The following is a 17446-nucleotide window of genomic DNA, read 5'->3' on the forward strand; positions in this document are numbered from 1 at the left end:
TCTCTCTGAATTTGTTTCCTCATTTACAAAATGAGGATGGTAATATTACCCTCTTCATTAAGATCATTGTGAAGATTATATAGTGCTTAAAACTTGACATGTTGCTTGGCATGTAGTAAAAAGTAAATAATAACTGTTACTATAAAGTAAGTAACTGTTCAGTAACTGTGAATTTTTGTTACTAGCATTTAGCATAAATTGTATTTAAAAATATCAGTGTTTATAGAGCACATCAAGGCATATTGCTATAGAAGTGTGAACTCTGATTAATCTTAGAGGAAACTTGTGTAGCTTGCTTATAACATCAGAGTCGTGGGCAATCAAACAAGTAAACTATTTGGTTATATCAAGACATGCACTGATCCTTTGAACACTTACCTAAAATGTGTGTTTTCTCTTAACATATTTTTGAGAAATCAGTCATTGTGTAAAGTTAAAGTGAATAAATAAAAAAGTATTTTTAAAAAACTTTTCTTCTTGAATACTTTTTTCCAGGATCTCTTTTAAGGTTTTACACCTTGAGGTGATTTCTAGCATTAGTTACAATAATGTCATAGCTTGTTGGGTAAAACTAAGTCTAGACATCAAACATTTTACTCAGTTGAGACAAATCTGGTCATTTATAGAATCTGTGCATTTTAGAGATAGAAATGGTTAAACATGGGTATTGCTTATTTTTTTCCTTTCTTAGCATTAAGATACTAAAACTTGAAATGTTAAAAGCTTTTTTTCCTTGCTGTTTCAATATTTCAGTCTTAGAAACTTGAATCTGTATTTCATTATATAATTCTCTGGTAGGTCCCCCTCATCGATTGAAAGTGAAACCTGATTCTGAAATTTTAGTTATAGAAAATGGAACAGCTTTCCCATTTCAGGTAGAAATTTTGGATGAATCAGACAATATAACAACACAACCAAAATTGATTGTTCATTGTAAGGTAAGTTATTGTAAGATAAAAATACGTAGATTTTATTTTGAGTAATCTGGTAGTAAATGGACATAACTATCTCTTAGCTACTTTATAGTGAGGCTTATATCGTATTTAGATCTTTAATGATTAGTCCATGGAGAAACTTGTGGGTATCTCATTGCCTATACTTTTTGGCCAGTAAAGGCATCATCTATACCAAGTTTCATAAAGAAATTCATAGAACATTCCCCCTCCTTTCTTGATCCATTTCCCTCAGTTTAGCTGAAGTATTTATGAATAGAATGATAGAAATGTCTTTTAGGGTTAAGGATGAGTAGACAAATGAAGGTAAGTAAAAGAGCACAAAAAGGAAAGGAAAACCCAAATACACAAAGTTAAAAAAAAAAAAATAGTGGTTGAGGAAGTTGGTGTTTCAGAAGACATAAATTTTAGAATTATAAAAAATTACTCTTCATTCAGAATTTGTCTAGAATATTGGTGAATTCTATTTTATTTTTTCCAGTTTATAGCCAGAAATAGTAGCTGTAGTGGATTATTTGAAAATTTAACAATTATTGAATAATTTGTTACATTTGATTGGGGTCTTAAATTATTTTGTATGTTTTCAAAAGTTTTTAGGTGCTCCGAATCTTCCAATCTACGTTGTAGATTGTAGCAGTTCTGGAACCAGTATTTTAACAGGATCTGCAATTCAAGTACAGAACATTAAAAAAGACCAGACTCTTAAAGCAAAAATTGAAATACCTGTAAGTTGTTGTTATTCATTGATTTTATATTGTTTTCATACAAATCTTTCATAACAGCTTTATACTATTTTATGTAACATTTGACTTTTAAAAATGAGGTATCTGTGGTTCTTTTAGCTAAAGTAAAAAAAAGGCAACATGAAATGGTATAGTAACATTTTGTATTAGTAATTTTCTTAATTAACCCTTTTATAGGGGCACCTGGGTGGCCCAATTGGTTAAACGTCCAATTCTTAGTTTTGGCTCAGATCATGATTGTGGGATCCTGGGATCAAGCACTGCATCAGGCTCCATGCTCAGTGTGGAGTCTGCTTGAGATTCTCTCTCTTTCTCTCTTTTCCCCTCCCACTCAAGCTGTCTCTCTCACTCTCTAAAATAAATACATAAAATCTTTTTTAAAATGTGGCATTTATATGTCAGTTTTATTTATTTATTTATTTTAAAGATTTTATTTATTTATTTGACAGAGAGATAGACAGAAGAGCACAAGCAGAGGGAGTGGCAGAAGGGAGAGGGAGAAGCAGGCTCTGCACTGAGCAGGGAACCCGATGTGGGACTCGATCCCAGGACCCTGAGATCATGACCTGAGCCGAAGGCAGACGCTTAACCATCTGAGCCACCCAGGCGCCCTCAGTTTTATTTTTTTGTTTCTTATAGTTTATACTGTTTCTTAGAAAGTCTGGTAAACCACCACTGAAGGACATATAAACAATTTATATGTATAATTTAAAAAATAAATATGTGATTAGTATTTTCATATAAAGAGATTTCTGTGGTAACGTACTAGTAGGGTACTTGTTACTGGATAAATACATCATGGTGGAAGGTGAAGCCAGCCTGGAGGAGGGCAAGCAGTTGTTATGAGCAGTTGCTCTCCTAAGATTGCAAAATGGGACAACAAATACTTAAGGAAAATATTTAAATGTAATTTCTCCATTATTGATATGGTAGATGATGAATAACCTAACCTAACCAGTTGGTTAACTGATGCTTTCCTACTAATTATACATCAGTTAACATACCTTGAGCTTCAAAAGGGTAAAAGACAGCTTTTATTTTTTTCACTAGAATGAGATGACTCTTGACTTCATTCCACTTCTTATCAAGCTGCTTATATTGATAACCTTCAAATCCCTCTTACGCACTTTTTTTTTGTTATGCATTTTTTAAATTCAGTAATGTGGGCAACTTGTTTTTGAGCATACTCTCTTGCAAAAGATCAGGAAGATTCAGGAAGGAAAGACTTAGAGTTAGGGAGGAATCTGGGTTTGGAAGCAAAGAGTAGTGAGCATCAGGAATTACGTAAATTCTATAGAACAGTGACAGGCGGAAGACCGAGAATCTAGATCAATTAGGACAAAGATCAAAGTATACCTTAAAATACGCAGTTAGAAAATGTTAATCCGAAGGCAGCAACTGGAGTTTGAATCAGGTAAATGCAATATGGTTATTTATCAATAAGGGTGGGTTATTTACCTAATATTTGGTGAGGTAGGAATTTTATGAAAGTTATCAGTCATGTAGATGGGCTTAGATAGGAATGTTTGCAACTGGATAAAAAGGAGAAATGGGCTAAATAGATGTAAAGGTATTTTAGGCTTAGGCTTATTTTGAATTTTGTGTATCCCGTGGAATGCACTATAACCTAGATTATGAAATAATGTAATGTTTTAATTTTTTGTGCCTTTAAAATCAATTTAGTATAATACAGCTCATCCTTACTAATATGTGGGACATTGATGTGCCCATAATAAATTATAAATGTGCCAGCTCATCTTTCAGGGCATCTACAGTCCTCATTTAGCTATAAAGAGCCTTATTCACTTACCCTAATGTATTGTTTCAGTGTAAATAGTATATTTTATGTCAACTATTTGTCTCTGATTTTATGGGAAGTTCTTAATTTCTTACATCTTTATTCTTATTAATAGATGCTAGTTACTGAATCTGTCTGAATCTGTCATGTGATTCCAAAGAAGAGGAAGAGAATCATTTTAAATCCAAATATGCTAGTTTTTGGCTTTAAGGATGTGGCTTATGGGGGTGCCTGGGTGGCTCAGTTGTTAAGCGTCTGCCTTCAGCTCAGGTCATGATCTCAGGGTCCTGGGATCGAGCCCCAGGTTGGACTCCCTGCTCTGTGGGAAGCCTGCTTCTCCCTCTCCCACTCCCCCTGCTTGTGTTCCCACTCTTCCTGTCTCTCTCTCTCCGTCAAAATAAATAAATAAAATCTTAAAAAAGAAAAAAAGAATGTGGCTTATGCTTACAACTTGATAGTATAATATTAATAGTATAGTGTCTTCTTAATGCCAAAACCTATGAACGTTGACAGCGTGTATAAGATGATCTTCCATAGTATTGGAAGTAAATCCTTAAGCAATGTAGAAGACTCACCATTAAAGCCCAAAAATAGGGGGAGCCTGGGTGGCTCAGTCGTTAAGCATCTGCCTTCGGCTCAGGTCATGATCCCAGAGTCCTGGGATCGAGCCCCACACCGGGCTCCCAGCTCAGCGGGAAGCCTGGTTCTCCCTCTCCCACTCCACCTGCTTGTGTGCCCTCTCTTGCTATGTCTCTCTCTGTCAAATAAATAAATAAATAAATAATCTTTAAAAAAATAAATAAAGCCCAAAAATAATTTTCAAAAAGTGCAGATGTCATTCAATATATTTTTGTGTTTTTCTCTTTCCCTAGAGTTGTAAAGATGTGGCACCCGTGGAGAAGACTATTAAGTTGCTTCCTAGTAGCCATGTTGCAAGATTACAGATATTCAGTGTGGAAGGACAAAAGGCAATCCAGATCAAACATCAGGATGAGGTTAATTGGATAGCAGGCGATATTATGCATAATCTTATTTTTCAAATGTATGATGAAGGAGAAAGAGAAATTCATATAACATCAACTTTAGCAGATAAAATTAAAGTAAGTATCTCAGATTAGTTATCTGAAGAATTTTGTTCATTTTATGATCAATTGTAAGACTCTGAATAAGAAGTATTATAGGGTAGCTTCTAAGAAGAAGCTTATCACAGAAAAATAATATTGTTATTTAAAATTCCAGGCTAAATAAGAATTCGTTTCATGCTCTAGATTGAAATGTGAATGATTCATATGCGACAAAGTCATACTTAGAAAAATGATTTTGACACTTAACAAAATGCCAAAGATTGGAATTCTTTTCTGGTTATGCACTTGCTGACCAACTGTATTTCTGCAGTCACAGTCAAGATCATCTTACCAAAGCAATGTATTTGTAACTGTTCTGAAGGCACTAAACAAAAAGTCTGTTAAAGGCAAATGGTGAAACATTACTGTTTTAACTACAGGTCCCTAATTTGACCATTTGAAATTGGCATACCACTCTCTAAAAGCATGATCTTAGAAAACAGTTTTGTAGATTCTCAGTAGCTTCATATGGCCCTCATCAATCTGCTGTAATTTAAATTCATCATTAGTACCTTGTTAGGGTGAATCTATATATAGAAACTTAACATCTCTTAGGAAAACCAAATCAAAATACATACTTATCACCTAAGGTAGACCTCTCTAGTACTCTTCTTATGATTGATTAAAGGAATAGTTGGCATTCTGTGCTTACTCTTTTCAAGGTCAGTCAGTTCTATAATGAAACGCATGCATTTCTTAAAATCACTCTGCCAGATAAAAAGGTGCAATAAAAATCACAGGGCTCAAAAAAAAAAAAAAAAAAATCACAGGGCTCATGGGGAAAATGGGAATTAGAGGCACAGTACTCAAACTTTATCAGTCACCTATTTAAAAAAAGATAGGAAACTAATAAAGTAGCACCAAAAATAGTAACAATAACACATATTAAATGATTAAGAAGTCCATAAACACTACAATAATATGTCAGTTTACTTTGTGGAAGTGAGTACAGGAAAGGTTGCAGCTTGTGAGTTACTGTGAAGTTGTGGAAACTCCACTAAATGTGGCCATGTATATGGCTCAATATACATGATCACCCAAGGTGGCTGGTAGGTTTGAGTTGTGTCGTTTGTGTATTTCCATGGATTGGTTTAGCTGGGTACAGTTTTCAATGTTCACATACTGTTTTCATGGATGATATTGTGCATTAGCAAAAGTAAAATTTCTTCATACTCAAACTGCTCCCTAATATTTTAATAGCATTGCAACAAATTTGCATTTTCAAACCAAGCAGTATAGCAGAACTAACTGTACTTTTTTCCTTGACGCCCATAGAGAAAAAACTCAAATCTTATGTGAGAAAATAATTTTTAAAAAATTCACTGTTCTTTAAGTCAGTTAGAGACAAAACATCCCCCCTTTTCTGGAAAGCCAACATTTGCACACCCTTATATAAGGGGGTCCCAATTAACTAAATTTGTAGAGTTGCTGTGTGGGACAGGAGGTAGAAATTATTTCTTTGTACTATTTTATCCTGTAGCCATCTGGAGTTTCCAGATATAGGATCTGATATTTTAAAAGAATTTTGTTCAACAGGGTTTAGCTGATCTTATTTTTAACTCTTACTTGAAATATTCCTTGCCCCAGCCGGTTTAGTTTTTCCCTCTCTGTTGAGGGACTGGAGGATTGATAGAGACCTAACCCTGATCCTTCTTGGAAGGGGAGGCAAGCCATTTTTACCTATATCAGCAGATGTGAAGTTGAGTGGTTTAAAAGTGGTACTAGGAACCCGGCTTCTGAACTGGTTCCTTGCTTTCTCATAGTTAGGTTCCCACATTCTAGCTTCTTATCAAGGTTAAGAAGAAACTTTGAGTGGAGAGCCTCCACCTGTATATAACTTCTTTTTGCCATTCTCTAAGTATGTGACCAGCATTTGACATATTTTGCTTCAAATTTAGTAGTTATATATTTGTTGGGTTACAAAAATTTTTAAACATGCAACTCTTTATTGGCAATAAAATATTAAATACTACTCTTTTGTTAAATGTATAATCATTAATGTGATTTTGTGGTCTTCAGAGAATTCTCCAATATTGAAGAAAGTGAACCCTATCTGAGCTGGGAATCCATTGAAGGGATAACACAGCTAAAGTGAGGGAAGAAAAGCCTTTTTGAAAAGTGTAAATTCTGCTTCTTCCATTATGTAAAAAAAAAAAAAAAGTGTATATATACACACATATATATGTAAAGAATAAAACATGGTTTAAAAGATAAAAAGGTAACTAAGATTAGAACAGCATAAACTAGGGTCAAAATATTAGAATATCAATGATTTAAGAATCACAACTATGGAAGGCTAAAAAAGTTGAACTAAAAATTCTTACATAGAAAGGATTGGAAGTTTAAAAGTAGGATAGAGTAAGATACTTAAAAAGGGGATCAAGTAACAATATATGGAATGCAGGAGATGAAAAAATAGAGCTAAAAGCATCCAAGTATGAATGAAGACCAAAAGGTGGCCAGAATGGTAGTTAAGTAAACATAACTTGTTTTCTCATCTTGCTGAATAGGCATTAACCTACATCTTATTCAAAGCCCATATTAATAAATTTCTTTTAACAAACAATTTGAATATCACCTCCCAGAATTGATCATATGATTTGATCTATATGGTATTTTATTTTTTTAATTTTTTTTAGAGTGCCCACATGAGCAGTGGGGTGGGGGGTATAGAGGGAGAGAGAATCTTAAGCAGGTTCCATGCTCATGCAGTGGGACGTGAGGCTCAATCTCACGACCCTGAGATCACAACCTGAGCTGAAATCAAGAGTTGGATGCTTAACTGACTAAGCCACCCAGGCACCCCTGATTCTGCTTTTTGTTTATTCATTTGGTTGGATGATTTTTTTGTTTTGTTTTTTTGGATGCTACTTACGAGTGGAATCATACGGTATTTTTCTTTCTCAGTCTTATTTCACTCAGTATAATACTGTCCAGGTCCATCCATGTCTCAGAGGGCACAATCTCATCCTTTTTTATAGCTGTGTAATATTCTGTTGTATATATACACCATATTTTCCTTGTCATTTGTCTATTGACGGACACTTAGGTTGCTTCCATATCCTGGCTATAGTAAATAATGTTGCAGTAAACCTAGGGTGCATATGTTTTTTCAAATTAGTGTTTCATTTTCTTTGGGTAAATACTCAATGGAATTACGGGATCATATGGTAGTTCTGTGTTTAATTTTTTGAGGAACCGTCATACCGTTTTTTTGCAGTGGCTGCACCAGTGTACATTCCCACCAACTGCACAAGGATTCTTTTTCTCCACGTGCTTGGCAACACTTGTTATAACTTGTGTTTTTTATTTTAGTCATTCTGACAAGTGTAGAGTGATACCTCATTGTGGTTTTGATTTGCATTTCTTTGATGATGAATGATGTTGCACATTTTTTCATGTGTCTCTTGGCCATCTGTGTCTTCTTTGGAGAGATACATATTCAGGTCTTGTGCCCATTTTTTAATCAGACTGGGGTTTTTTTGGTGTTTTTATGCATTCTTTATGTATTTTGGATACTAACCCTTTATCGGATATGTCATTTGCAAGTGTCTTTTCTTACTCAATAGGTTGTCTTTTTGCTTTGTTGATGGTTTCCTTTGCTATGCAAAATCTTTTTATTTTGATGTAGTCCCAATGTTTATTTTTGCTTTTGTTTCCCAGGTCTTAGAAGACAAATCTAGAAATATGTTGCTTTGGCCAATTTCAGAGAAATTACTGCCTGTGTTCTCTATTAGGATTTTTATGGTTTCAGGTCTCACATGTAGGTCTTTAGTCCAATTTGAGTTTATTTTTGTGTATGATGTTAGAGAATGGTCCAGTTTCATTCTTTTACATGTAGCTGTCCAGTTTTCCCAGTACCATTTATTGAAAAGATTATCTTTTCCCATTGTATATTCTTACCTCCTTTGTCATAGATTGGGTTTATTTCTGGGGTCTTTATTCTCTTCCATTGATCTATGTGTTTATTTTTGTGCCAGTACCATACTGTTTTGATTACCTCAGCTTTGTAGTATGTCTTAAAATCTGGTATTGTGATACCTCCAGCCTTGTTGTTCCTTCCCAGGATTGCTTTGGCTACTCCAGGTCTTCTGTGGTACCATTACAAATTTTAGTGTTAATTTGTTCTAGTTTTGTGGAAAATGCTGTTGGTATTTTGGTAGGGAATGCATTGACTGTACATTTCTTTGGGTATTATCGACATTTTAACAATATGAATTCTTCCACTTCATGGGCATGAAATATCTTTCCATTTGTGTCATCTTTAATTTCTTTCATTAGTGTTTTATGGTTTCTGGAGTTATAAACCAAGTTTATTCGTGTTTTATTCTTTTTGGTGCAGTTGTAAATGGTGCTTTTTAAATTTCTCTTTCTATACTTTGTTATTACTACCAATTTCTGGGTATATCCTGCCACTTCACTGAATTCTTTTATTCTGGTTTTTCAGTGGCATCTTTAGAAAGGAAGAAACTTCTTAATCTTACTAATATATAAACCACCACCATTTGTGTTCATAAAGGGACTTTTTCCTTGGAGGTGGGGAAGATGAGTTTATAACTTAACTTTGATTCTTCAGTAAGATAAGTGGCAGTAGGAGGACATTAGACTAAGCTTTATATTTTTCTTAGATAATATAATTTTTCTTTTAGGTTAATTGGACTCCTGAGATTAACAAAGAACACTTGCTACAGGGTCTGCTTCCTGATGTACAAGTACCAACATCTGTGAAAGATATGCGTTATTGCCAGGTTTCATTCCAAGATGATCATGTGTCTTTGGAAAGTGCATTTACAGTAAGGTTTGTGAGCATATTATATTTTGAGGTATTTCAGAATTCGGCATATGATAACAAAAAGGCTTTTCTCCAAAGCACACTAGTGAAAGTTGTTTTTAATGTAGAAAATAATTGCAATTTCTATGAAATATGGTATGTTGTCTTTAGAATAAAACTTCACTGGAGATAGTGACTAATTCATCAGTCTTTCACCTCTTTGGTTAAGTTCATTCCTAAGTATTTTATTCTTTTATATAAATCTTGTGCTTAATTGGCTCTCTGGTGTCTGTGAGAACTAGAACTGTCATTAAAGGAAAGCCCTCCTAGTGCAGGCAGCAGTGAAAACGCCTGTAAAATGACAGATGTGAAAAATATAAAAGATAGAGTGTGATCAGTCAGTGTATTCACAGGGAATAATTCTTTCATTGCCTAGTGATGATTTTTAAACCTGTGTCCAAACAGACCTAATACGTATTACTGAAAGAAAAGGGAAAGATTTATGTGAATATATATATAAAAATCTTTCATCCTGGCCCGTCAGTTCCTTGCTCAACTTGTTCCAGTAACCTCATTCACTTGAATTCTTCCATCCATTTTTATAGTATTTCCAGGCTCCATATTTGAGATAATTTTTTTTTGAGAGAGAGAGAGCAGGCACGCAAGTCAGGGGTAGGGGCAGAGAGAGAAGGAGAGAGAGAATCCCAAGCAGGCTGCACACCCAGCGCAGAGCCCGATGTGGGGTTTGATCTCACAATCCCGAGATCATGACCCTAGCTGAAGTCAGGAGTTGGTCGCTCAACCAGCTGAGCCATCCAGGCGCCCCTGAGATAAAATTTTTAGATATACTACTCTCCACCCACAGCCAGATCTCTTGATGATGAGTTACTCTTACCTGCCTTTTCTTTCTCAGTTCTCTTGTCCTAATTCCTTTTAATCTAGCATGGATGCTGTGATGTAACACTTCTTTGCAAGCTGTCTTTCTCAGTTTCCATTTGGGTTAATAGTGTGATGTTCTATAAATTGAGGTATTTGGAGGAGTGTTGTTGTATTTAAGCTTTAGAAAACGAGTGTTAAATATATATATATGTTACTCTTTAGCATATTTTTCTCTACAATCAGTGGTATAACTAGAGCCTTTTAACTTGTTAACTCATTTCAGACCACTTCCTGATGAACCTAAACATCTAAAATGTGAGTTAAAAGGAGGAAAAACAGTACAGATGGGCCAAGAGCTTCAAGGAGAAATAGGTTAGTATGGTCTGCTTTTTTCTTTAAAATATACTTCTATAATACGTGCTTACATTTGTGTTTTGGCATATGTGATCTGAAAGGAAACTTTGGTTTTATATACATTTATTGTTTTAAAAACCACTGTTGGAAAAGATTGCTATTTTTTCTGCCTAGGCTGACAACTTTAAAATCAGTTTGGCACGGGCGCCTGGGTAGCTCAGATGGTTAAGCATCTGCCTTTGGTTCAGGTCATGATCTCAGGGTCTACTGTTCCCCCTGCTTGTGCTCTCTCACTCTCTCTGTCAAATAAATAAAATCTTAAAAAAAAGAAAGAAAAAAAATCAGTTTGGCAAAAAGAGTTTCATGGAAAAATAACTGGCTTTTGTTAGAAGTAATAATAGTTAATATTAAAAGTAAAGTAAATGTATCAATGGATTCATATCAATAATCAATGGATTATTTTTCTTGTACCTAGACTATTACATAATACTAAATTATTTTCTTCAAATTTTGATGGTAGAAAATCTGATTAACATCAACACCATGTTAAATATAAATATATAAACGTACTTAAGTAGATTATTGATTTTTTTGGTGGTGATTATAAAAGAAGCAAGTATGATTACTTTTTACAAAATAATACATAAGAGAACAAAGTTAGTGGTTTTCTAAGCATAATTTTAAGTGTATAAATGTATTTATAGATGTTTATATCTTTTATTAAAAGATAACAGTTTAATTTTAAGCTGTCCTTTTTTATATAGTTGTAATAGTTACAGATCAGTATGGAAATCAGATTCAGGCATTTTCACCAAGTTCTTTATCTGCCTTGGGAATTGCTGGGATTGGACTTGATAGCTCTCATTTGAAAACTACCTTTCAGGTATGGCTTCTTTTCATAGCAGTTGGCTTATACCATTGTTTTACAATTAACAAAATTTGGGAAAAACTAAAATAACTAAAAGAAGTTTGATTTTTGTATTTACAATGCAAAATCATAAAAGGCATTATAAAGGTTTTGTAATGACAAACTTTGAACATACACAAAAAATAGAATAGCATAAATAATTCCCATGTTCCCATCACTCAGCCTCAATAATCGTCACTTTCACCTTTACTATAATCATTTTGAAGCAAATTCCATACATTATATCATTTTATCCATAAATATTTTAATATGTATATAGAAGTAGTTTTTCATAATTAGTAAAATTTAGTAGTGCTTACATCCTGCATTAAATAGGATGCTGGGGGAAAAAACTAATTGGGCAGGTTTGTAGCTGTGCAGTTAATTGAGATTAGCTTGAAAAATAAGAATCTCAGTGTAATTATTTCAGTTTAAAAGAAGCAAGCAAATATGATGTATTCTGCTTGGAGAGATCAAAGACAAATTTGGGGGAAATTTTCACTTTCTTTGCCTAGGCTGACATAACTTTAAAATCAGTTTGGACTGATTTCAGTTTGGACTGAATGTTGGACCTTCAAGGAACCTTCCAGGCCAGAGTAGATGAAAGAGGAGGAATTCTAAGGCCAAGTGAAGTTGAATCCATTTAGAGCACTTAATGCTTTTTTAAAACTCTTACTACTTTTAGAGCCTCCATTACAGTTTTTAACTTGACAAAGTAATCACAAGCCTCTTTGTTGCCCTTCCTTACCATAGTTTCTATTCTCACTAATATGTTCAGCACAACTCAGTATATCTTAGGAGTGCTGAATAACTTTTCATGATGTTTTGTTTACTTTACAAAGATAACGTTTAGTGTTTGACTTTCAGGTTCTTCCATTATTTATTTTCACCCTATGTATATCCGAAATCAGAAGATAACTATGTTTTGCTGTTATGCATGAACAATCTCTACTTTATGCATAGACACCCATATTCATTCAGTAATTTCTCCTAAATTGTAACCTGCCTTCCTACATTTGCAGTTTTCCCCATCTGTTAGGGTCCTATCAGCATGTTAACATGCTGTCATATCTTTCATCTTAAAAAACAAATTACCACTTCCCCTCCCATACCAACCAGAGCATCCTTTGGCCCTAATTCCCCGTCCATCTATTGCTCTATTTCTCTTCTTTCTATAGTATATCTCCTTGGAAGAGTTGTACATACTCAGTTCCCGACCCCACATCCTTTTTTGTCATTCTCAGGCAAGCCACTCTCATCATATTTTTTTTGCTCTGTTTCACCTGACCAAATACATTGTCAATTTTCCATTCTCATTTCTATCAGCATTTTAAACTATAAATTTAGACTTCCATTTCCTCAGTATGGCCTAAAATATCCTAAAGTATTATACCGAAGCATAATCTCACACCTTTCTCCTCCCATAGCTCATTCTTCAGCCAAGGTGACTTACTTTCTTCCTATTGTCATTTTACAACAGATGTATACTATCTTGACTCAGTTTCAAACACTTTCCCCAGTCTCTACAGAAAGAAAATGGAGCCTTTTATTTTAAAACTATTTTTTTAAAAATAGTGGTTTGGGGGGGGGGAATAAAAAGTAGTTTTAATATGTCATCATCCCTTCAAATTATTTCTGCATTTACATAAATGTACTGCCATTCTGAAGTACATTCCTTTGATAATTTCAGCATTAGACCTTAAAGAGTGCCTTTCAGAATTTTATATTTGATTCTGTTTGGACTCATCTACAATTTGTAAATGCATATACAAATTTAATTTTCAAGATTGGAAGTAAAACCGAGATAACTTCCAAGGTGACTTAAAGAAGAAATCATGTCTTCAAAAGGGCTGTTGGTGTTTGACTAATAAATGTGGAATTCTAGGTTAGACTTTACATATTTTCAGTTTTCAGTATGTTTTACTAATGAATATTTAATTTGTTTTCCAAATATTGAAAAATTCTTTGCTCATTGGGGTTTGGGTAGAAATTAATTTTAAATTATTTTTGCAATGTCTTTGTACAGAAAATATTCTGCAAACAGTTGTTTGAGAATGTAAAACATGAAATTTTAACTCTGATTTTTAAAATCTGATGGAATAGATTTGTACTCATAGAAATTTAAGATGACAAAATTATTAAGGGTAATTGTTAAAATGTGAATGGTATAAGTGCTTCTGCCAGTATGGAATTAGTTATTATCATTAGATCACTTTGTGGAAATTATAGGCTAGATTCCCATTAATAAGATGTGAACCAGAGATTGAGCAGTAACAAATCAAAGCCCCTACCTTCTTGGAGATCACCTTATAATGGGAAGAGTGGTAAGAAATGAGTGATAAGAAAAAAAATAAAATGGGGTAATGGAAACAGTGCCATTATATAGGGTGGTCAGAGAAGACCCCTTTGTATCCTATATGAGAGACCTAAAGAAAGGCCATGTAGATTGGTAAAGAATCTTGCAAACATCAGGAAAGAACAAGTGCAAAGGGTATTGGGTAAGCACTTGCTTTGCTGTTTGGGTAGTAAAAAGGAGACCATGTAAATAAGAGGGAAATTAGGAAAAAATAAGGTAAAAGGACATAGCCAGAACCTTTTAGAGCTCTCCCTCGCAAAAAAAAAAAATTCAGTTTCTCTTCTAAAGGAAATGAATTTCATAGTGTATTAGTATGTGTGCAAGTTATTTGTCATTGTTCTATGCAGAAGCATATCTATATGCACATGGGTAAATGACATTTTTTTTTTCTTTTTGAAAATTAAGCATAATATCCTATCTTTTCTTGATGTACTTTTCTTCACTAGGAAAATACACAAAGTATAAGTGTAAAAGGCATCAAGTTTATTCCAGGCCCTCCTGGAAATAAGGATCTTTGTTTTACTTGGCGTGAATTTTCTGACTTTATTCGAGTGCAGCTAATTTCTGGACCACCAGCAAAACTTCTTCTTATAGACTGGCCAGAATTAAAGGAGGTAAGTAACTCTGCCTTGTTTGAAAGAATTTACTATCATATGGCTTATTACTTTCAGATTATCGGTGGATCAGAATAGGTATGTTTTATTGTTGAAATAATAACAAATAGCAATAGTAATAAAAGGACAAAGTAATATGATTCTTAATAATTCATTATTTAATTCATTACTTGTGTCCTCATTTGTTAAAAAATAGTGTAATAACATCATGATGAGTACTCTGTAATGTACAGAACTGTTGAATCACTCTGTTGTATACCTGAAATTAATACAACACTGTATGTTAATTTTACTGGAATGATTGACACCTTAAAAATTTTATTACAGGGGCACCTGGGTGGCTCAGTCCGTTAAGCATCTGCCTTCAGCTCAGATCATGATCCCAGGGTCCTGGGATCGAGCCCCATGTCTGGCTCCCTGCTCAGTGGGGAGCCTGCTTCTCCCTCTCCCTCAGCCACTCCTCCTGCTTATGCACTCTCTTTCTCTCTATCAAATAAAATCTTTTAAAAAATTTAAAAAATTTTATTACAGAAATTTTCAAACACGTGTAAAAGTGAAAATAGCATAATGAATCCCAAGTTTCAACGGTTACTGTTTTTTCCCAATTTTGTTTCATTGTTCTGTCTTACTGTCTTAAATGTTTTCTCTGGAGTTTGAAAAAGCATATTAGATATCAAGTAATTATATGCATAAAAACCTTGGTATGCCTTCCTATGCAGGTAGTTAAATCTTAAATACTGATCTTGCAAATGTCTGTTAAGTATATTGAGTTTTTACTAAATGTTTACACTTCTGATTTTTAAAACGTTTAGATTTTGGTATTCAGTTTTGGTCTAACAGAGCTTTACCTGTTGATATGATAGCTTACATTATTTTCTAAAGGAGAATGAGCTTATATCACCATGGTAATGGATGAAATTATAATCTTAAAGGAGCAGATCCTCTAACAGAAGTTTACGTTACCTGTGCCTTAGTTTGAAATTGCCCTTTTTGATTTGTGAGTTTAAAATAAGATAAACAAGTGATGACAGTGAGCTTTAAAAAATTTTTTCTGTAATACTGTCTTGACTGAGAAGTTTTACGGAAAAGCCAGTGCATTTATTTTTATCTGGGAGCATTTATACTACATAAGTTAATATATTCTTTGTGCCCAGTGATGTTAAAGGATTTGTTGGTTTATTATGTTACGAAATAATTGTTTACTTTTGAGGTGGAAAAAATGTTGGCATGTTCATCTTTTAATATGACTTTGTGTTGGGGAATGTAAAAAATGATAGCTTAACTCAAATTTCTTAGAAGATTAATTTGTAGATACCATAGAAATCCAGAAGTTGTTAAAACAAACTGATTTCTCATTCTCTTAGAGATATCGTTATATGTAGATAAGGCTGTAAAAGTAATAATTGAATATCTAATATTCCTAAAATTTCCTAATTAATTCTTGACCGACCTTCCCCCTAACAGAATCTGAAGTGCAAAAGGGGAACTGATTTAATACCTAACTGATAAATAGAAAAAAATATGTAAATGTTACATTAACATACGCATCTATTCTCATTTAATCTTAACATGATGTATTATTATCATTCTTATTTTATAAATGAAGAAACAAATCCTGAAACATTAAATTACATGCAAGTACTAATGTAATGCCCTGGCAGAGGGCAGATTCATATTTATAAACATTTGATTTTGGATACTCTTTCCACTTTTTCCGAGATAATTTTGTAAGAGCTTAGGCTACAGGTTATTTATTAAAGAATATTCTTTAAAAGTAGTTACTTTTTGATGGGTAGACAGTTAATGTGATTAGAAATAAAGTGCAATGCAATCAACAAAAAAGTACAAACAATAAAGTTTGCATTTGGAAACTGTCATCAATTTTTTAAATTCAGGCTTTTAATAAACTTTGGCAGACGCAATATAGGCAAGTGTAGCCCTGTAAACTTTGTGATGGCCAAGCATTTGAACCAAACTAGTCTCAAGGATATTTTTTTTAAAAAATTAAGTCCTGTCTGAAACACATTATTAATTTTTTTCCCACTCTGGGCAACTTCCTAACATTATTATTTTTTTTTTTTTAAAGATTTTATTTATTTATTTGACAGAGAGAGGCACAGCGAGAGAGGGAACACAAGCGGGGGGTTGGGAGAGGGAGAAGCAGGCTTCCCACTGAGCAGGGAGGCCGATGTGGGACTCGATCCCAGGACCCTGAGATCATGACCTGAGCCGAAGGCAGACGCTTAACGACTGAGCCACCCAGGCACCCCTCCTAACATTATTATTGATAACCAACTACCTCCAGTAAAGTGGGGTTGGAGGAAGCAGAGGGAATATTACTGATAGGAGAGAGATGATAAATCAGCTTTACGTATTGCTCATCCATTCTCTCCCATCTTCTTTTCTTTTTTTTTTAACTTTTAAAATCTGACAGATTAGATTGGAACTTTATCAGGTTACTTGCTAGACAATGTGTTTCCTTTGATATGTTCAGTATTAATAGGTCAACAGGCCAATTCCCAGAATTACACAAGCCTTACATAAAGGAGGGAAAAAGCAAGAGGTGTTTTAAACCAACTAGACAGTGTAGATTATCTGCTACTAGTCTGTTTTTTTTTTTTTTAATTTTTTTTTTTTATTTATTTATTCATGAAAGAGAGAGAGAGGCAGAGGCAGAGGGAGAGAAGCAGGCTCCCCGCCCAGCAGGGAGCCCGATGCGGGACTCGATCCCAGGACCCCGGGATCATGACCTGAGCCGAAGGCAGACGCTTAACCATCTGAGCCACCCAGGCGCCCCACTAGTCTGGTTTAAGAAGCACTAGAAAGCTGTGCATTACTGCTTCATGGAGAGTGGCAGAGTGCTGACAATTGACAGAGGAGCTAAACTATAAACAGCCAATACTATATCTGAGAACCTCAGATAAGCTTTTACTTCCATCGAAGTTAT

At 34.2% G+C, this 17446-nt stretch overlaps 1 protein-coding gene across 3 annotated transcripts in view; it reads left to right on the top strand.

Annotated features, from left to right (window-relative positions):
* Positions 1-17446, top strand: part of SMCHD1 (structural maintenance of chromosomes flexible hinge domain containing 1) — a 141362-nt gene that overhangs the window by 63650 nt on the left and 60266 nt on the right. For all 3 annotated transcript variants that reach the window (XR_004677641.1, XM_034996034.1, XM_034996035.1), the window contains 7 exons: positions 799-938; positions 1544-1678; positions 4367-4594; positions 9268-9416; positions 10552-10640; positions 11387-11505; positions 14332-14499. Coding sequence is in view for 2 of the 3 variants with exons in the window: in XM_034996034.1 (XP_034851925.1) it covers positions 799-938; positions 1544-1678; positions 4367-4594; positions 9268-9416; positions 10552-10640; positions 11387-11505; positions 14332-14499 (1028 nt within the window). In the remaining variant the exon portion in view is untranslated. The remainder of the gene's footprint in view (positions 1-798; positions 939-1543; positions 1679-4366; positions 4595-9267; positions 9417-10551; positions 10641-11386; positions 11506-14331; positions 14500-17446) is intronic.

Source organism: Mirounga leonina, unplaced genomic scaffold (genome assembly GCF_011800145.1).
Source record: "Mirounga leonina isolate KUSES-001 unplaced genomic scaffold, KU_Mleo_1.0 Mir_93, whole genome shotgun sequence".
NCBI classification, from domain to species: domain Eukaryota; kingdom Metazoa; phylum Chordata; class Mammalia; order Carnivora; family Phocidae; genus Mirounga; species Mirounga leonina.